This window comes from Thalassophryne amazonica, chromosome 6 (assembly GCF_902500255.1).
Source record: "Thalassophryne amazonica chromosome 6, fThaAma1.1, whole genome shotgun sequence".
Taxonomy (NCBI): Eukaryota; Metazoa; Chordata; class Actinopteri; order Batrachoidiformes; family Batrachoididae; genus Thalassophryne; species Thalassophryne amazonica.
This window is the reverse complement of record NC_047108.1, coordinates 115,581,745-115,604,335: the sequence shown is the minus strand read 5'-3', so window position 1 is coordinate 115,604,335 and position 22,591 is coordinate 115,581,745. Positions and strand designations below refer to the sequence as shown.

General features: G+C 42.5%; 1 protein-coding gene across 1 annotated transcript in view; it reads left to right on the top strand.

The window, feature by feature from the left end:
- kazna (kazrin, periplakin interacting protein a) overlaps positions 1–22,591 on the top strand; it is a 461,830-nt gene that overhangs the window by 40,647 nt on the left and 398,592 nt on the right. Inside the window, exon 2 of the mRNA XM_034173197.1 lies at positions 229–386. Coding sequence (XP_034029088.1) covers positions 229–386 — 158 coding nt within the window. The remainder of the gene's footprint in view (positions 1–228; positions 387–22,591) is intronic.

Sequence of the window (22,591 nt, the reverse complement as noted above, 5' to 3'; positions counted from 1 at the left end):
TCATGGTGCCAAATGGGCAATGTGATACCAAATGGGTAATATGGTACAATGTGCTGTCGAATGGGCAATGTGGGCCATTGTGGTGCCAAATGTGCAATGAGAAATGTGGTACCAAAAGAGCAATGTTGTGCCAAATGGGCAATTATTCCAATGTACAGTGTCATGTAATATGGCACCAAATGTGCAATGTGGTATCAGGATTACTGATCCATGTGCTTTTCCTTCCAGCTGTGCAGTCACTGAACAGCCTGAACGACCAGATTGCGAGTTTCATAGTGACTGGGCCCAAATCCCTGGAGCAGGAGGAGTGCAGCTTCCCTCCTCCTGAGAACGAGACCATGCAGAAGTCTATGACCCTGATGAGGCACCTCCTCGTGGATGCTCAGGTATGAGAACCAGCATGTGAGTAGATTAGATCCGTGGACGTCAGGACAGTCAGGTGGAAGGGATCAGCTCATCCACCACCAAATGATTTTCAGACCATAATCCCCCAAAACTGGGCTCCCTGTGTGTGAAATTTGAAGTAAAATGTGCAAACTTTGCTTTTCTCTTTGTGAAATATGAGTGTTAAATGGTATGAAACAGTGTTTATTTTCTGGTTGCAAAATAGTCCTAATTGCTTGTTAGAAATATTAAAAACTGTTATTTACTGTTTTTGTGCTGTTTAAGTACGAGCACAGAAACATTAGAACTCAAGTGCAGGTCTCCAAATACTCCCTCAGTGGCATCTAATCCAGAATCTAGGAGGGTTGAGTGAAGCTTTCAAGGACTCTCACAGTGAGACACTTTCTCCAGCTGCGTGCCGGCACCCCCGTAAAAAAAGCTGACATCCAAAAGGTCTCAGTAAAAGTGGACTCTGATACTTTTATATTTAGTCTATGGAAGCAACACTCACAGAAATATTTAACCCTAACTTTTAAGATTTATGTAATGTTATTACATGACAAATTCCCATTTACTTTATTTAGATAATATGTAATGCAAACCTTACATGATGCCTATTCATTACTGTAATATATCCTATTCATTTGAAATGCATAATCCCCAGCTTTATGTATTTAGTATTAATTAAATATAATTACTCTAAATCAATAATAATGGCAGTATTTATTTAAAATACATAAAGTATATTGTTTGAATTGCATAATAATTATGTTACCTATGCCATTTATCTTGTATAGGTAACATAATTATTATGCAATTATTATGCAATATGAACGCAGAGCCTGGGCCGGTACGTAAGGTTTAATTAGGTCAGTTAGGTAGGGAGGTGCCAGTCCATGAATAATTTTATAGGTTAGTAGCAGAACCTTAAAATCTGATCTCACTGGGACAGGAAGCCAGTGAAGAGATGCCAAAAGGGGTGTAATGTGGTCAAACTTTCTGCTTCATGTCAAAAGTCTGGCTGCACCATTTTGAACCAGTTGGACAGTCGTAATGATGGACTGCGGTAAACCAGAAAATAGAACATTGCAGCAGTCCAATCTAGAAGAGATAAACGCATGGATCAGGGTCTCAGCATCAGCCATAGACAGGATGGGATGAATCTTTGCAATATTTCGCAGGTGGAAGAAAGCAGTCCTCATAATATCTCTAATGTAGAGGTCAAAGGACAATGTAGGATCAAAAATTACCACAAGGTTCCTCACTTTGTCAGTGTGATGTATGACACATGAGCCTAGGCTAAGTGTTAACTGGTCAAATTGATGCCAATGTTTCACTGGACCAAGAACCATAATTTCGGTCTTATCAGAGTTTAAAAGTAGGAAGTTGCTCAACATAATTTAATCCCTCAATGACAACTTTATCAAAATCAATGAAGTCCATTTGTGCTGCATAATGTGATTTTGGTGAAAAAGGTGAAACAAGCTTGATAAATAAGCGGGTGTGTCAGTACCTGACTGACCTATAGTTTTGACGCTCACGTCACGCTTCATTTGGCACCCGTGCAAATTATTTTTGAAAATCCACGTTGCCATTTCTGAGCTGCTCCGACACGCCGGTGGATAAAATGGAAATATTGACTGTGTGTAATTGGGTCGCAACAACAAGGTTACATTTCCTGTGCTTGACCTCTTAAAACCCTTCAGTACAATGTAACAGATTTACTGAACACAAACTCTAAGGACGTGCCCCCCCCCCAACCCTCCTTTAACCGAATCTTTGTCAGAGTCCTGGTATTCGGCAGTGACCCCGGCGTCCTCCAACTTAAATTCACGGGGCATCAATCACACGCTAAGCAGCTGTGAGGACGCTTGAGGATAAATGTTTGTTCTGCTAACATGGCGCTTTTTGTTAATAAATGCTTTCACCAAGCCATCGCATAATGTCAGGACGAAGGTTACAATGAAAACGATGGGGACACAATCACCACCCCCCCCCCCCCCCGATGTCCTGTCTGTGTTTTCTCCCATCGCTTGTCTTCTGTCGTGTTCCTTCTGATGAATTTGTTCAACCGTTTTGAGGGCGGAGGCACCTTCATTCTTAATTCTTTATTAACTCCAGTGACCTCTCTGGGGGTTTGAGTGTACACACAATAAACTACAACGTAAGGTTCAAAAAAGAAGAACAGTGTAGTTTGATTAAAAAGTTGATTGGAGAGGGGAAAAGTTATACCAGGTGCAAAAAATTATAGGCTGGTCATCTACAAAGATCTCCAATGCTTTAAAATGGACAACAAAAACCAGAGACGCGTGGAAGAAAACGGAAAACAACCATCAAAATGGATAGAAGAATAACCAGAATGGCAAAGGCTCACCCGTTGATCAGCTCAAGGATGATGAAAGACAGTCTGGAGTTACTTGTAAGTGCTGTGACAGTTAGAAGACGCCTGTGTGAAGCTAATTTATTTGCAAGAATCCCCCGCAAAGTCCCTCTGTTAAATAAAAAAATGTGCAGAAGAGGTTACAATTTGCCAAAGAACACACCAATTGGCCTAAAGAGAAATGGAGGAATATTTTGTGGACTGATGAGAGTAAACTTGTTCTTTTTGGGTCCAAGGGCCACAGACAGTTTGTGAGATGACCCCCAAACTCTGAATTCAAGCCACAGTTCACAGTGAAGACGGTGAAGCATGGTGGTGCAAGCATCATGATATGGGCATGTTTCTCCTACTATGGTGTTAGGCCTATATATTGCATACCAGGTATCATGGATCAGTTTGGATATGTCAAAATACTTGAAGAGGTCATGTTGCCTTATGCTGAAGAGGACATGCCCTTGAAAAGGGTGTTTCAACAAGACAATGACCCCAAGCACACTAGTAAACGAGCAAAATATTGGTTCCAAACCAACAAAATTAATGCCTCACAGATGTGAAGAAATCATGAAAAACTGTGGTTATACAACTAAATACTAGTTTAGTGATTCACAGGATTGCTAAAAAAGCAGTTTGAACATAACAGTTTTGAGTTTGTAGCGTCAACAGCAGATGCTACTATTATTGTGAACACCCCCTTTTCTACTTTTTTTTTACTAACAGCCCAATTTCATAGCCTTAAGAGTGTGCATATCATGAATGCTTGGTCTTGTTGGATTTGTGAGAATCTACTGAATCTACTGGTACCTTGTTTCCCATGTAACAATAAGAAATATACTCAAAACCTGGATTAATCTTTTTAGTCACATAGCACTACTATTATTCTGAACACTACTGTATTTGTGTCCCTTAACTTATTTAATGCTTGCTATACAGTCTGGTCTACAGTAATAATTCTTCTGAAATAGGTAAAGTCAAACGTAACTAATTTTTGGCTGCTAAGAATAAAAATGATGTTTGAAATTGTTGATTGGCTCAAATATTTAAGATGTTACTACTATTCTACTAAGGGTTAATGTATAACCGTTTTGCTTATTTTTAAACTGTTACAAAAGAGAGCAGGTGAAATATTATTATATAAACAATCAGGGAAACATGAAAAAAAAATTATGATTCATCATGAAAACAATTAACACAATATAAGTATGCAGTTGTAAAATGTAAATATCTGGGAAAGATTAGCCAATCTGACATTTTTATTGTCATATTAGAGTTCAGCTAATGCCCGTAATAAATAGGACAATTTATTTCTGAAGCAGACAAGTTCTAAAAAATTGTATACCAGTGTAATTTGCTTATTTAAATCAGTAGGATTATTAAATGTTATAGTTTTGATAGTGCTGAATGCTTGTTTGCATCCATTGGATTCTATGGCATTTAACATATGTATGTTACCCCATAAAGTGATATTGAATGAATGAATGAATGAATGGTTTATACGGACCACAGAAACATACACAACAAATGAAACACAAAAAGAAAGGAAAAAATAATTTAATGTGCATACAACTTAAAATACAATCTGCCATAAGCCTACAGTATTCAAAACAAATATGCAGCTCAATACTGTGACAACCTATATTTCTCGATTATACATCCAGTTAATCTAGTCCAAAAAGGAGGTGTGTGTGTAAAAAATTTATTTATTTCCACTCCCTTTGTCAACCATGTTAATCACTTTAACTTAAGGAACACAATCCGAATGCTTCTGAACAAATTACATTTACACTATAGCAGAGCCAAAGCTCATCTTTCTTCATCAGACCCATATCTAGAGAACATCATTTCTTTATATTGATATTTAAACTGAATAATATTTGGACATTGTTTGAGTTCCTCTGTCAGATTATTCCATATTTTAGGGCCACAAATGGAGATAAGCATAACAGATGAACTCACTCTCATTCACTCATCTTCAACCACTTCTCCGGGTTTGGGTCGCGGGGGCAACAGCTCCAGCAGGGGACCCCAGACTTCCCTTTCCCTTGCCACATTGACCACGTCTGACTGGTGGATCCCAAGAAATTCACAGGCCAGTGTGGAGATATAATCTCTCCACCCAGTCCTGGGTCTTCACTGGGGTCTCCTCCCAGATGGACCTGCCTGGAACACCTCCCTAGGGAGTTGTGCCAGGGGGGATCCTTACCAGATGCCCGAACCACCTCAGCTGGCTCCTTTCAACGCGAAGGAGCAGCGACTCTACTCCGAGCTCCCCACAGATGACTGAACTTCTCACCCTATCTCAGCTCCCTTTTCACCACAACAGTACGATAGAGCAAATGCAACCCTGCCCCTGCTCTGGCCAATCTCACACTCCATCGTCCCCTCACTCCTGAACAAGACCCCAAAGTATTTGAACACCTTCACTTGGGGCAATACCGTATTTCCTACCCAGAGTAGGCAATCCATTGGTTTCCTGCTGAGAATCATGGCCTCAGATTTAGAGGTGCTGATCCTCATCCCAGCCGCATCACACTTGGCTGTGAACCAATCCAGTGAGTGTTGGAGGTCACCGGCCGATGAAGCCAACAGGACCACATCATCTGCAAAAAGATGGAAACTTGTCCTTTTTAAAGCCATATGAACTCAGGCATTTTTTTTTAACCAAAACTGGAGCAACTTTTGACCTTTTGTTAAATCTGAAACTGATCTGTTACTATTTTTGTTGTTTATACCGCATATCTCAAGACATTCAGTCGTGCATTGCGCAATCTGTATTTTTCTGGAGTTTTTATCATCAGAAAAATAATGTGGTCTACTGTTCAATATGATTGGAGCAGTTTTAAATGTTGGCCCTTGTGTAATCCCTCAATGACCCCTACCTGGCTATAGCTGTCACGATTTCAAAAGGATTGAACCCAAAACTGCAGACAGGGACCAACCAAACAAGAGTGAAAAAATGGTTTATTTACCATAGAAATCTGATGAGTCCACAACACAGAACACAGTAAGTCCAAAACTGGGTAATAGTCCAAATGATTAGGAGCACAAAAGGAGAGCTGGCAGCAGCACCAGGGCAAATGGAGATGCGAAAACCAAGGTCTACCACTACTATCAGGAACAGAACAAACCAGAATAACCCAGCAAAGTGAGGGCAGAGCAGTGACAAACTTAAATAGTGATGTAACAAGAACACAGGGTACAGGTGGGATGATGGTGATGAGACACACCTGTGAAGGAACACGAAGTGACAGACCATGCCTACAAACACACACATGGACTGATGGAGACAGAGCAAAATATCAAATCACAAAGAAGCCCTGGCTGAGTAGAACCTAAAACAACCCATGAGTAACTACCAAACTAAAGGGGAAGTTAACTCAAGAAAGAGCAAAGTGTGAAATACAAGAAACAGACAGGACATAAGACACGGGCAGCGGGCAGACCACAACAATAGCTGCCACCCTGCATACATACCATACATTTTTATTTAGGCCATGGTCTACAGAGGCTGGACACAGAGCGCTGTTTAGCCCCCAGTACTGGTACTGAAAACCTGCTTTGCCCATGGACAGCTTCTCTGGTTGTGACGGGACACACTGTTCTATAATTGTTGATGGAGATAACTTATATTTGATTTCAACTCCATTGGTGGTGGTGTAAAACACTCACTGTCCAAATACTTATGCACCTGGCTCTGCTTGGTGGAAATCACAGATTTAAGTGTACACCAACAAATACAAATGGCTAACATAATCTTTTCTGATAGCCAGCAGTTAAAGATATGCTAAACACGAAGCTTTTTCAAGCTAAAGTCACGTCTGTAGTCAGTAAAACTAAAGTAAGCGGACTCGTAAATTAACTTATTACAAGCTAATAAAATCCACTCTTGCTTGTCATATCAACAGTAAAAACCATCGGCGATAAAGCGGATTTGACCTGATAAAATAGTTTCTGTTTGATTTTTACCTTCCCTGCAGCTCCCTGAAGACGAAACACCTCGATTTAATGAGAATCATAAATCTCCCCAAACTTAAAGATCTGACATCTTTCCCTTTTTCCAACTCTGCCATTAGCAGAGCCATTAAAAGAGATCAGGGTGATTTTTAACAAACCCGCGTTAGGTCATCCCACTGCGGCGCCTTCCTGCTTCCAATGGCCCATCTGGTGCATCCGCGGTGGCAGAGATTTAGATCCCTCTGACTTCCTGTTCCTCATGTCCTACCTGGCTGGGACTACATTAGCTGAGCTGTCAGTCACCAGTGGAGAGGATGGGGGGAGATAACAGGTAGACCACTGGCCCGGGGGGGGGGTTGGGGTTAATAAAGGTGACTTTGACAGTGGCAGAGTGAAGACATGATAAATAAGGTCTATGTGAGTCTCTCCATCCGCCAAGCATCTATAATCATCAGTGTGAAACTGCAGACGTGACTGTCACCATTAGAAAACACACACGGAGTGTTTTTTTTTTAAGTAGATGGAAAATAAGTTTTCAGCTAAAAGCGATGTGATTCAAGTGAAATGCAAAATTTGTACAAAAACACTGTAGTCGTTCGTACCTTAATGACACATATGAAGTCCTGTCTCCTGCTTCTGAGGTGGAGGGTCAAAAATGTGTAGTGCAAATCTATTTGTGGTGTGGCCGTGCGCGTGTTGCTGTATATTACGTTCAATTCAGCTTCATGTTCCTGTTATATGCGATTGCACTTTGCTGTGTGCAGAGTGCATGTGTGTGGGGAACTTTCTAACCCTGTGGGGTCTACAGACTCATTGGCGCATTGAGGTCATTTTACTGTACCTTCAGTAGTTCTCCTTTTAAGGTACATGCATGTAGCATAATGGCCATATATTCCATATTAGAACGAGTTCCACTTTCTGAATGTGAGACATATATTTGTCTAGAACACTATGAAAGATACAATTAGGCTCTAAAGCTGATTTTTAAAACGTGGTTTTAAAAATTCTTAAAATATTTAGTGAAAATCATTGTTGGCATGGTGGTAATCCCTCTGTGGTAAGAAAGGTTGTCTCTTAATGGATTCCCAGACTGGATGGTGGATGTGAAGATGCCTGAACAGGCCCCGTCTTGACCTGCACACTTCGTGACAGATATACACCTGAAAACAACTGCAATATATGAAAAAGACTTTGAATCAATGTATCAAAATGTCTAAAATAAGTGCCATACAGTGCAGCAGCGCTACTTACTGGGAGCTGCACAGCAGGGAGATACTACATTCCAAACAATCGTAACTGTAAATAAAATCACTTACCAGTGTTTTCTGTTTTCAAATAAATCCTCATCATATGTATAAAATCCAGAAGTCGCAGAAACTCAGACATCCACATTCCTAAAGTCCTTCACTGGGAATGACAAACACAGAAACACATCAATGTCGCAGGACCATGTGACCTTCTCTGGCTTCTAGGATTGGCTGTGAGTACAGCTAAGAAGTAGTATTTCAGGAAGTGGTTGAACAAAGTCTCTGTAACATTCAGACCCTGATTTATGAATAGAAATAAGAGGTCTGTCAATAAAGTATAGGTCCTTTTTATTTTTTTCAAAATCTATATGGATTTCATTCATATGTTTTTACGTCAGACATGCTTGAACCCTCGTGCGCATGCGTGAGTTTTTCCACGCCTGTCGGTGACGTCATTCGCCTGTGAGCACTCCTTGTGGGAGGAGTCGTCCAGCCCCTCGTCGGAATTCCTTTGTCTGAGAAGTTGCTGAGAGACTGGCGCTTTGTTTGATCAAAATTTTTTCTAAACCTGTGAGACACATCGAAGTGGACACGGTTCGAAAATTAAGCTGGTTTTCGGTGAAAATTTTAACGGCTGATGAGAGATTTTGAGGTGATACTGTTGCTTTAAGGACTTCCCACGGAGCGAGACGTCGCGCAGTGCTCTCAGGCGCCGTCGTCAGCTTGTTTCAAGCTGAAAACCTCCACATTTCAGGCTCTATTGATCCAGGACGTTGTGAGAGAACAGAGAAGTTTCAGAAGAAGTCGGTTTCAGCATTTTATCCGGATATTCCACTGTTAAAGGAGATTTTCTTAATGAAAGACGTGCGGACGGGTCCGCTCGTTGGGACTCAGCCGGCGCGGTGCGGCGGCACTGGAAAAACACCTCCGTGTTGATAACCATTTGTAAAATCCAGGCGGCTTTTGATGGCTTTCAGTGGAGTGAGTATATGAGAAATTGCTTAACAGCTGGACATGTTCCAACTTGTCCATAAGGCTTCCAACAGAGGTGTTTTTCCTGTGGCAGAGCGTCGCGGCGGCTGCGAGCCGACGCTGCAATCCGTCCGTACGTCTTTCATTAAAAAAATCTCCTTTAACAGTGGAATATCCGGATAAAATGCTGAAACCGACTTCTTCTGAAACTTCTCTGTTCTCTCACGACGTCCTGGATCAATAGAGCCTGAAATGTGGAGGTTTTCAGATGGAATCAGGCTGCCCACGGCGCCTGAGAGCGCTGCGCGACGTCTCGCACCGTGGGAAGTCCTTAAAGCGACAGTATCACCTCAAAATCTCTCATCAGCCGTTAAAATTTTCACCGAAAACCAGCTTAATTTTTCGAACTTTGTCCACTTCGATGTGTCTCACAGGTTTAGAAAAAATTTTGATCAAACAAAGCGCCAGTCTCTCAGCAACTTCTCAGACAAAGGAATTCCAACGAGGGGCTGGACAAGGAGTGCTCACAGGCGGATGACGTCACCGACAGGCGTGGAAAAACTCACGCATGCGCACGAGGGTTCAAGCATGTCTGACGTAAAAACATATGAATGAAATCCATATAGTTTTTGAAAAAAATAAAAAGGACCTATACTTTATTGACAGACCTCGTATGTCAAAATATTGATATGGATGTGCTGGCCCATGCGTGCACCACAGAGGGTGAAGGTGCGACTTTGCATTGTGCTCCTAAAGCACCATGAAGTCACTTTGTCAGACTTTAAACTGACTTTTATGTGGTTTAAAGTGCAGATGCTTTCTTGTGTTAGACTTTAGAAACTCACTGGCATTTTCATTTGACAGCATCTCATTTTTAGATGAACATGGCCATGGATTTCTGAATGTACCTGAACTCAGTTTTGTGCCAACGGTCATCAGGACACATCTGGGAGCACGTGCTGGTGCTGTGCATTGCCTCACCTGCTACACCACAAAACCTGGGATGTTGCCATCCAGGACCCAACATGGTTGTGTCGTAAGCAAAAGGGACTGAGGGAAGCAGACCAACAAACACGCAGTCAGACATGGCCTTGGCCCTAATGAGTGCCCTTTTGCCAATTTGGCTTTGCTGGGCAATTCCAGAACCCACCACAGGTGTGCCAATTTATCCAGTGGCTGTAGACGTGAAGAGGACGGCCATTTTTCAAGTGGTTTCGCCCATCAAATATGGATGGGCCAGTTGTGTGCCTGGATGGCTGCTATCCAGGACTTTCCAAGACTCCAGTCCAGTAATTTGTCTAAATGTTGGTGTTGTCCGTTATTGTCCAGACCAGAGTACTGTGACTGATCCAGGAACTGCTTTTTGATGGACACTTTGTTCGATTATCAAAATTGTCTTGCAGACTGAGTGTTGTGAGGACAAAAGCTGCTCTTATGTTCAGCTGGCAGGGTTCACTGAAACAAAATGTTGGCGCTGCTGTTGCCAAGTAACATTGCATTATCTTCCAGAATGCAGTGTGATCCTGAAAGGGGCACTGATTCACAACTGCCCATTTGCCGTTCACACAAAAGCACTGTTTTTGCTTTGAAATCGTGTCTGTGTACATGCACAAAAGCTGACTGAAACATATGAACATGGCTATCGAACCAAAAGGTCTGGAGAAAAAGATGCCAAATTGATCAATGCAACTTCTCCTGCATCCACAGAGAAATCCTTTGGATTGACATTTTCCATTGTTGTCATCCAACTAACATAAATAAACCAACAAATAGGATGCATAAAGTCTTCACAGCACTTCACTTTTTTCCACATTTTGTTACGTTACAGCCTTATTCCAAAATGGAGTTAATTAATTTTCCCTTCAAAATTCTACACACAATACCCCATAATGACAACATGATTTTTTTTATTTTTGCAAATTTATTAAAAAAATAAAAAACTAACGTACATAAATATTCACACACTTTGCTCAGTACTTTGTTAATGTATCTTTGGCAGCAATTATGGTCTCAAGTCTTCTTGAATATGATGCCACAAGCTTGGTGCACCTATCTCTGGGCAGTTTGGTCCATTCCTCTTTGCAGCACCTCTCAAGCTCCATCAGGTTGGATGGGGAGCGTTGGTGCTCAGCTATTTTCAGATCTCTTCAGAGATGTTAAATTGGATTCAGGTCTGCGCTCTGGCTGGGTCACTCGTCTTGAAGCCACTCCTTTGATATCTTGGTCTTAGGGTCATTGTCCTTCTGAAAGATGAACCGTTGCCCCAGTCTGAGGTCAAGAGTGCTCTGGAGCAGGTTTTCATCCAGGATGTCTCTGTACATTGCTGCATTCATCTTTCCCTCAATCCTGACTAGTCTCCCAGTTCCTGCCGCTGGAAAACATCCCCACAGCATGATGCTGCCGCCACCATGTTTCACTGTAGGGATGGTGCCTGGTTTCCTCCAAACATGGCGTCTGGCATTCATGCTAAAGATTTCAATATTTGTCTCATCAGACCACAGAATTTTGTTTCTCCTGGTCTGAGAGTCCTTCAGGTGCCTTTTTGTGAAACTCCAGGTGGGCTGCCATTTGCCTTTTACTAAGGAGTGGTGTTATGTGTCGACGCGGGTTGAGGAGCGGACCTGCGTCAGACGGAACCCAGCGCTACAAATAACCAGAAAAGCGGTTCCAAAAACAATATATTTATTTCACCCGCTGTGCTTAAAAAGTGTAAAAACAAAAATAGCGTCCTTCTGGTGGAGTGACTGTTGGTACGCTCTCCAGCGCCCGCAAGGATCAAAGCCCGGCGCTCCTGGACCCACTACCACCACCAAACACCCCCCAGGTGGACACGACAAACTGACTCTCTGTGAAGCAAAGAAGAGGTGAGGTAAGTCAGCAGTTACAACAATAACTTTCAAAAGACACACGCTATCAGCAACACATTCAGGTCTGTATCTTTTTTAACTTTATGCAAATGAGCAGCTTCTCACAACAGGTGGAGGATCACTTATCCGCATGCCACAGCAGTGACAAGCAAGCTGCACAATTCTCATCACAATTCAAGTATACTGTGTAACAAAACATCAAGTTACTATCAACAATTAGTCAAACACTTAATCACCTTTGATGTGTGCTGACAGCATGTGTCCTCACCCTTCCCTGCTTCACGGGCTCGATGTGTCAAACCCAGGCGCGGTCCTCAGCGTCTCACAAACGAACATCACAAGGTCGAGCTCCCGGCAGCTCTGCTTGAATCACACATGACTTAAATGCAGAACGCCATCCAATTATCTGCCTCAGCTGAAAGTCCCCAAGGTTGCATGTGAGCACCAGTCACAGGTGCTACACATGATGTTGATAAGGGTGAGGACTCTTCAGCCAGCACCTTCTCCACAGACAAATCAGTTTCCATGCCACCTGAAGAGCAAAGAAAAGAAAAGAACACCAAAATATCCAGCCACACCCCCCAACACACAAGTGGCTTCCATCTGGTCACTCTACCATACAGGCCTGATTGGTGGATTGCTGCAGAGATGGTTGTCCTTCTGGAAGGTTCTCCTCTCTCCACAGAGGAATGCTGGAGCTCTGACAGAGTGACCATCAGGTTCTTGGTCACCTCCCTGACTAAGGTCCTTCTCCCCCAATCGCACAGTTTAGATCAGACCTGGGTAAACTGCGGCCCGGGGGCCACATGCGGCCCTTTGCATGTCTCTGTCCGGCCCTCATGAGGTCTGTGATTATTATTACATATATTAAAAATGTCAAGTCTGTGTGTTGCAAATCATTAGGTTTATTTAGGTATATTTAAATATTTACATATTATTACAATAATAAAAATTACCTATAAAAGCTATTAAATAGGTAATTTTTTGTAAAATTTATAATGGGAGACAGGGAGTCTTTGATGGTGTGGCCCTCGGACATGATTCAGGTTCCCTATGTGGCCCCTTGTAAAAATTAATTGCCCACCCCTGGTTTAGATGGACGGTCAGCTCTAGGAAGAGTCTTGGTGGATCTGATCTACTTCTATTTACAGATGATGGAGGCCACTGTGTGCACTGGGACCTTCAAAGCAGCAGAAATATTCTATACCCTTCCCCAGATTTGTGCCTTGAGTGAAGCCTGTCTCTCAGGTCTACAGACATTTTCTTTGACTTCATGCTTGGATTGTGCTCTGACTGCCAACTGTAGGACCTTATATGTAGACAGGTGTGTGTCTTTCCAAATCATGTCCAATCAACTGAATTTACCCCAGGTGGACTCCAACTAAGCTGTAGAAACATCTCAAGGATGATCAGTGGAAACAGGAGGCAGCTGAGCTCAATTTTGAGCTTCACGGCAAAGGCTGTGAATACTAATGTACATGTTGATTTCTTAGGTTTTTTTTGTTATTTTTAATACATTTGCAAAAATCTCAGACTTTTTTCACATTGTCATTATGGGGCATTGTGTGTAGAATTTTGAGGAAAAAAGTTAATTTCATTCGCTTTGGAATGAGGCTCTAGCAGAAAATGTAGAAAAGTGAAGTGCTGTGAATACTTTCAGGATGCACCCTCAATACACAACCCCTGGCAAAAATTATGGAATCACCGGCCTCGGAGGATGTTCATCCAGTTGTTTAATGTTGTAGAAAAAAGCAGATCACAGACATGACACAAAACTAAAGTCATTTCAAATGGCAACTTTCTGGCTTTAAGAAACACTATAAGAAATCAGGAAAAATAATTGTGGCAGTCAGTAATGGTTACTTTTTTAGACCAAGCAGAGGGAAAAAAATATGGAATCACTAAATTCTGAGGAAAAAATGATGGAATCATGAAAAACAAAAGAACGCTCCAACACATCACTAGTATTTTGTTGCACCACCTCTGGCTTTTATAACAGCTTGCAGTCTCTGAGGCATGGACTTAATGAGTGACAAACAGTACTCTTCATCAATCTGGTTCCAACTTTCTCTGATTGCTGTTGCCAGATCAGCTTTGCAGGTTGGAGCCTTGTCATGGACCATTTTCTTCAACTTCCAAAGATTTTCAATTGGATTAAGATCCGGACTATTTGCAGGCCATGACATTGACCCTATGTGTCTTTTTGCAAGGAATGTTTTCACAGTTTTTGCTCTATGGCAAGATGCATTATCATCTTGAAAAATGATTTCATCATCCCCAAATATCCTTTCAATTGATGGGATAAGAAAAGTGTCCAAAATATCAACGTAAACTTGTGCATTTATTGATGATATAATGACAGCCATCTCCCCAGTGCCTTTACCTGGCATGCAGCCCCATATCATCAATGACTGTGGAAATCTACATGTTCTCTTCAGGCAGTCATCTTTATAAATCTTATTGGAATGGCACCAAACAAAAGTTCCAGCATCATCACCTTGCCCAATGCAGATTTGAGATTCATCACTGAATATGACTTTCATCCAGTCATCCACAGTCCACGATTGCTTTTCCTTAGCCCATTGTAACCTTGTTTTTTTCTGTTTAGGTGTTAATGATGGCTTTCGTTTAGCTTTTCTGTATGTAAATCCCATTTCCTTTAGGCAGTTTCTTACAGTTTGGTCACAGACGTTGACTCCAGTTTCCTCCCATTCGTTCCTCATTTGTTTTGTTGTGCATTTTTGATTTTTGAGACATATTGCTTTAAGTTTTCTGTCTTGACGCTTTGATGTCTTCCTTGGTCTACCAGTATGTTTGCCTTTAACAACCTTCCCATGTTGTTTGTATTTGGTCCAGAGTTTAGACACAGCTGACTGTGAACAACCAACATCTTTTGCAACATTGTCTGATTATTTGCCCTCTTTTAAGAGTTTGATAATCCTCTCCTTTGTTTCAATTGACATCTCTCATGTTGGAGCCATGATTCATGTCAGTCCACTTGGTGCAACAGCTCTCCAAGGTGTGATCACTCCTTTTTAGATGCAGACTAACGAGCAGATCTGATTTAATGCAGGTGTTAGTTTTGGGGATGAAAATTTACAGGGTGATTCCATAATTTATTCCTCAGAATTGAGTGAGTCCATATTTTTTTCTCTCTGCTTGGTCTAAAAAAGTAACCGTTACTGACTGCCACAATTATTTTTCCTGATTTCTTATAGTGTTTGTTAAAGCCAGAAAGTTGCCATTTGAAATGACTTTAGTTTTGTGTCATGTCTGTGATCTGCTTTTTTTCTTCAAAATTAAACAACTGAATGAACATCCTCCGAGGCCGGTGATTCCATAATTATTGCCAGGGGTTGTATAAGCATTTGCATAAATATTTGCCTGCATTTTCATAATGCTGAATCAGTGGAAGTACAATACATTTCAAAACAGAATTCCTTCTTCATGTTGAACAAAAGTGCGTTCCAGGTCATAGACTGTATCCACTGTGCTTGAACAATCAATGTATTTTACCACACAATGATGGTGAACATGACTCCATCACACCACTCCACGCTTCCCGAGGTGTGGTGGATGTTGCAGCCAATCAGTGCTGCCTGCTGGATCTGTGACTATGTGCTGAGATTTCATGGGATTTAATCAGGAGATCTGCATCAGCACCAGGAGGAGCAAAAACAAAACAAAACAACAACAACAAAAAAAACAACCCACCCAGGTGTGAGAAGGACACACACATCCTCACAAGCAAACATATTCACTATAAATTGACAACAATATTATTTTGAACTGTAAATTTGAAGAAGCCTCCTGTTTTGCTTGGTCGATGTCTTGGTTAACAACAACCGCCACTGGTGCCGTAGCCCAACATGGTGCCAGTGGATATTAGGCTACTGCTGGACAAAGAAGAAGAAGAAGAGGAGAAGAACATATCTGGAGGCAGCAGGAGAGGAAGAAGGTTGGAAGGGTGGAAGTGAGAGTCTGGACTTTGAATACTGGCAGTATGGGAGAGAACTGGCTTCTACTGTATAATGGAGAGGAGAGAGGTAGACATGTAGACAAGTGAATGTCTGACTGGGTGATGTGTATGTAGTTGGAATTTGAAGGGGTGATGATGAATGCCATCAGTGCATATGCCCCACAGGTACACTACCAGTCAAAAAATCTGGACACACTATCTTGTTCAATTGAATGGGAAAGCACAATTTGAAGTACAGCTACACATTTAAAAGTGTTCAGTTACTTTATAGCATTGCTGAAGTGGCCGTGATAATGTTGGACTACATTAGAGCTGAGGTAGTCACCCCCTTATCGGTGTGCAGATTGGAATCTGCCATGTCAAGGTCAGTTGTGTCAAATCACAGATCCGGGAAGCGTCCAAATTAATATCTCAACACCAAAGTTGGACTTCCACATTTTAGCTGATAGTGCTGGAAGTGTGCCCAGGGTCACGGCAGAGTGCTAGCTGCCCGCAGACTCAGAGGAGCGAGGGAGGGGCTACAGAGGGAGTGACTGGTCTGGCTAGGTCAGCCTGTCCCTCTCCAACCGGGGCCGCAGCTGGTTGCAGATGGAGCCTGTGTGTTTTTTGCCCCATGCATAATGCATCACCTCGGCCCATCTGCCCTCCCACCCACACGCCGGCTCCACGAGGCTCATCTAATCGGCTCTGCTCCAATAAGACCCAGCTGCTATGGCGATGGTGTTTTGCGGCTCCGCTCAATCTCAAAATGTGACAAATGAGACTGGAAATTGGGTAATTTGGTTCAAAGAGAGTTTTGTCTTCATAGCGTTTCCTGGGTTTTACTCCACCGTCAAAATATCCAGCAGTGTTTTTCAAATCGTAGAATGAACTCAACCGAGTGAGTCATCGACCTCGAACCTGGGGTCAGTTGTAAGGAAGCCAATGGGATTTTGACATTTTGAATTGTTTTTTTCCCCCCGACGTCAGATCTCAATGAGTGTTATTTTCGGTCATGGGACCTCCACACACAAGGTCACGTCCTCCTTAAAGCTGCTGCCTACAGAGCATCCAACTTAATGAGTACCTAGCAGAGGCTCATTTAGTGAGTGGTTCATATCCCGAGGAAATGGTACAAACGATGCATTTTACTACACGTCATTTCTCTCTTTTGTGGCTACTCAGGAATTTAATTGTCAGTGCAAAATGTGCATTATTACTGGCGTAGCTGGCAGGTGTGCATGTTGATCAGATTGAAAATGACGGCTTATCGTGTAAGGAATAAAATGAAAGTCCTGGCACCTGCAGAGAAACGAGCATTGTGTCGCAGTCAAGAAGTAGAGTATCGGACAAAGCATGAAAAAGTGTCCTTTACTTATACTTGAATTCTAATAATCCATTTGGGAATTTCAGTGAATATTTTTAAATAATAGAATAAAGTATTATCTTAGTATTTTTGCAGCATCTTATGTGTGGATGTGGACAGAATATGTGCTGACAAATGTTGGCAGAACTTTGTCCCGGAGCCACAGAGCTGTGAATATATTATACGTGGGGCAACTCATTCTGCATCAATATTTGTGCTTCATCTGCCTCTGCATGCTCAAACATCCATTTAACCAAAATTATTAAATAAAAATCCACTCCGTGCAGGCTGAAACTGAAAGGCTCCAACTCTATGAACGTGAGCGAGGTCAAAGAATGTCAGGTGTCTTATTTTCCGTCTGGTGCAAAGCGGTGCCCAGTGCAAGTGCAATCAGGACTTTCCCACAATGCAGCTGTCACTTTCATGCCCAGTGCACACATTCTGCAATAACAGGTGCTCTTGTGATTGCCTCGGTCTCTAAGCAGTTATGTTTGTATGCATGTTAGAAATGTATCTTAAGAAGGACTGATCTGATTTTGTTCACACTTGGCAGGTACACTGGGCCTGCGGATGGGAAGAACTGATTTGATTTTGGTGTAGATTGGTCAGCTAGTAGAGCTGGCACCTCACTAGGTTACCAGAATGTAGACCTGGATTAGATTCACGGTCACACTACCTGACTGTGTCCTTCATTTCCATTGTCCCAGTCCCCTCAGCCATAAATGGGTACTGGCCTTGGCTGGGGAAGTAACCTGTGATGGCCTGGAGTCCTGCCCAGGGGGAGTTGTACACCCTCATCCTCTTCATGCTGTGGTATCTGTGGAAAAATTACCCTGGTCTCCAGTGGACCTCTGGGCCTGTGTGTGTATAAGATCATAAGCCCCATGCTTCACTTGCCCCAAGTGAAGGAGTCTTCTTTATGAGTCAGAGTAACTTGGAACATGAGATCACTAGATGGATTGGGAGCAACATCTGATGATTTACGGATGCTGTACCAGAATTTACCAGTCAATTTCTGGTCCTATCCTGAGGATACAAGTGATGGAAATGGGTTTCCTCCTTTGGGTAGCTGGGCTTTCACTCCTGGACAGGGTGAGATGCTTGGCTGTCTGGGAAGGACTCAGAGTAGAACCACTGCTTCTTTGCATCGAAAGAAGCCAGCTGAGGTGGTTCAGGCACCTGATGAAGAGGTCCCCTGGTCGTCTCCCTAGGGAGGTCTTCCAGGCACATCCAACTGGGAGGAGCCCCCGGGCAAGACCCAGGACATGCTGGAGGGCTTATTTTTCCCAGATGGCTTGGGATTGCCTTGGGATCCCCCAGGAAGAGTTGGAGAACTTGGCCAAGGATAGGGAAGTATGGGATGTGTTGCTTGCTCTACTGTCACCGTGATCCGGACACAGATAAGCGGCAGAACATGAATGAATGAATGAATCAACATTCAGATCCATATCAGATCTGCTGTGACGATTCCCGCCTGGAAAGGGACATGCTGCTAAAACATCTATGAAAGTGTTTAACAAAGCCTGTCATGGGAATTACTGTGTAGAGACACCGGAATGTTTTCTGCTCATATGATTATTCTGGAAGCAAAAACCCAAACAAACAACGGCTTTCTCTGTGTGAGGAAACATGAAAAAGAGCCGTCTTATTGATTTTAGAGGCGCGTTTACCAGAGCAGGGAAGGGAAGTGATGATTGTGTAAGCTGTTTTTCCATCTTCTGTCACACGCTCCTGTTCTCCCGATGTGGCTCAAAGTGCAGCCGCAGCAGTCGTACAGTAGCTCCGGGAAAAGCTATACTAGCATTTGTAGTCTTTACTGATGATGCATAAAACAGTGTCAGATCCTGGTTCTCCAAGCTCACATGCACGCTTTAAGGTAACATTTAAGGAAACTACTAAGCAAAAACATCTGACCTTAAGTGAAGCAGCCTCAAATTTCAGATTAGGCTGCACCTTGGATTTATTCTTGCCTCTTTGCTACTCGGCGAGAGCACAGTTTGATGTGGCGGTGTGGAGCGGCCAATAATGAAGCCACTGTGGGATCAACTGCACACACGTCCAAGACCTTCGTTAAGCTCCAAGTTGTTACAGATAAGAGGGATTCATAATAATTTGAGTTAATCCCCAGATTTGTTTTATCCACTAGAATACTTGACAAGACGTGTTTAGTGGAAGACCTTCTGCACAGAAAGAAAAAAAAAAGCTCTTTAGAAAACTCTTTAAACTTTCCTACTATCTCCATTATCAGGTTCATCCATTGTACTTCTTATCCTATTGTACTACTACAGAATATAATAGTACTGCTGTGAGCAACATCTCAGACAGTCTATAGAGCTTTTTCTTGTAATAAGCTTCAGACACTCAATCATACTAATGATGTTTCATTATTTTTAATTAAATTAAAATAAAAAAATTAAACATTAAATTCAATAAAAATGTTTTAGTTAAACATTTTTAATATATATATGTGTGTGTGTGTGTGTGTGTGTGTGTGTGTGTGTGTATATGTATATGTATTTTTTTAAACAAATCATAAGTTTGTTATTAATAATAGTATCTGGTGAGGATATACCCCATGGTTGTCTCCCTGCAGCAGGTACAACTGCGAGAAGGCACTGGGGAAGACCCAGGACACGCCAGAGGGACTATATTTCCCAGCTTACTTGGGAATGCCCCAGGAAGAATTTGAGGCCTTGGCTCAGGATAGGGAAATGAGGGATGAGCTGCTTGGTCTACTGCCACCACAGCCCAAACCCAGATAAGTGGCAGAAAGTGAATGAATGAGCATTTGTACATTTTCCACAAATTCACTTGCTTCACCACAAAATTACGTCCCCCCCCCACAACCAAAGAAAAAAACGCTGCTGCACCTAATAATGTTCTATGGAAAACCATTTGAGTCATGCTGTTGTTTTTGGATCTCCTCAGATTTCCGTGAAGGTGTCACTCTGGTATCTCAGCCTTTGAAAGCAGCAGTGATGTGATATTGTTGAAGCCTGGCTGCGTCAGATACGTCACTGTCCTAACCAGACTTCCTAAACTATTGAAACCCTTAAGTGGAAATCTCAGGGACAGCGCCGCTGTCTGAGGTGTGCACTGTACGTGCGTGTGACTCCAGTACATCACCATGGAAACAGGCCATTAGAAGCTGATTTTGATGGGATTCACAGGACATAGGCAGAGATGGCGTTTGTTTGTGTGTTGGACCTTCTTGCTCTGTTATTTTCTCTCACATTACATCGCAGAAGCAGACATTTCCAAAGATCAAAGTCCTTGACCTCAATTTTGGGAATGGGTTTCAGACAGTACTGGGTGGTCTCCGAAGCGGATGTGTGCTGCGCCTGAAGCTGCACCGTTTAGTGCAGATGGGTTCACGACCCCCAGGTGAGACTCTGTAAATTGTTCTTATTTCCACCTTCGATTCCCCGAAGTCACAATATGGCCTCACGGTATCAGACAATGTGGTGTAGGATGATTTGGGAGTGAAAACAACTTTAAATGGAGGAAAATGCAACAAAGCAGAAGAAATTAATTTTGAAAGTGTAACACTGTAGCAGCAGTTTGTGGAGAGAAAATGAGGAGTAAACGGCTGACAACAAACAGTAACACACACACACACACACACACACACACACACACACACACACACACACACACACACACACACACACACACACACACACACACACACACACACACACACACACACACAGCGTGCAGAGAGTCAGTCAGTCAGTCAGTCAGCATGACGCATGGTGACCCCAACAACTCTAATGATTTTGGGATCAAAAGGTCCACTTCACTGGAATGTACCTTGACAAAATCTTGTAACTTGTTTCTTTAAAACTGCCTAATCGTCATCAAACATGGTATGTATGGTCGGCATGGTGACCCCAAGAAACCTATTGATTTGGTTGTGAAAAGGTCAATGTTCAGGGTCACTGGAACATACTTTGAAAAAATCTTGTGAGCGTCATAACGTCTTTCTTAATTGCCTGATTGTCATATGACATATTGACCTTTGACCAAGTGACAGCAAAGACAATAGGGTTCTTGGGGACAAAGTCCCTGGAGCATACTTTACTGAAACCTTGTGAGTGCAATACTGCCTGATTGTCACCAAACTTGGCATGTGTGTTAGACATGGTGACCTCAAGATGCCTGCTGATTCTGGGGTCAAAGATCAAATGACCAAACTGTACTTTGCAAAAGCCTTCTGCAGAAAAGTGTCACTTGTCCATGCAAAGTGTATCGACTTGAGAACCCCAAACTACAAATAGATTTGCCAAAGGTCAGTCATAGGGGTCAGGGTCATCTGTCTGTGTGTTGACCTGTTCCTCCCAGGTCCTGCTGATTTCTAAGAAGGCTTGTGTGTTGATGAAGGTCGCCTCTGAAATGGTCTTACAGAATTAATTTTGGCAAAGGTCAAGGAATTTGATTTTCAGTCCAATTTGGACCAAATGGGGCCCTGGCAAGGTCAGCCAGAGGTCATTTAGATGAAAACTAAGCTTGGTGGGCTCAAATGTCAGGTTGCTGTAGCTGTTTACTGTCTTCATGCGTGTGGGTACGATTACCCAGTTTCCAAACAACTTTACAGAATCATCAAATCAAAAGCAAAAAACATCAAAGCATCAAAATCAGACCCTTCAAATAGGAGGTAATGAGCCAGTGGTCATAACTCTCCTGCTCCAATTTTCCTGCATTCTTTGCCCAGAAAACAAAACCTGCAGGATCATGCCTGGCACAGAGTCAGACCTTGCCCTCGTCTTTGATCTCCGACAGTTATTATTGCTGATAATAAAAGTAACACCAGGATAAACCGGATTAGGTTTGTTTTCATGCAGCCTGCTGACAAAAATGACAGGCTCAGAATGAAGTGCACGTGCACATCTAACCCCGTCTGATTCATCGCGGCCTTTTCAAAGGATTTACCTGCACACACCAGTGGATTTGCACCGGAGCGCACCTGACACACTTAAAATTGATGTCTGCAACTCCGGCAGAACAATGAATCCATGTATTACTTTGAAGAAGCAGCGAACGCGGTTTGCTTGTTGTCTGATTGTTGCTGCAGGCAATTTGTTAGGTCGCGCTCAACAATTCAGTTTGCTGAGCTTTGGATGTGACCCACATTTCAACTCTAAATAATATATCTGGTGTTTAATAAATTTGAGACGTTGAGGGCAAGAAAATACAATGTCGTGTGCAAACAATTCAAATGTACTGATATAAAGAATGACAGAAAGAGGTCGTGCCATTTCAGGACCTACGTACCGGTGTATTTAACCCGAGTGGTGACAGTCGACGTACCTTGTTACACTTTGTGAACCAAACTGCTGCAGTCTGATCTGGGTAACAAAGTCTAACTTGTGTCTTAGTGTCGTCTTGACAATCCCTCGACAGCAAGGAAGATTGTTTCCTGGAGGGCATAGAAAATCTACATCCAGGATCGATCCAGAGACGTGT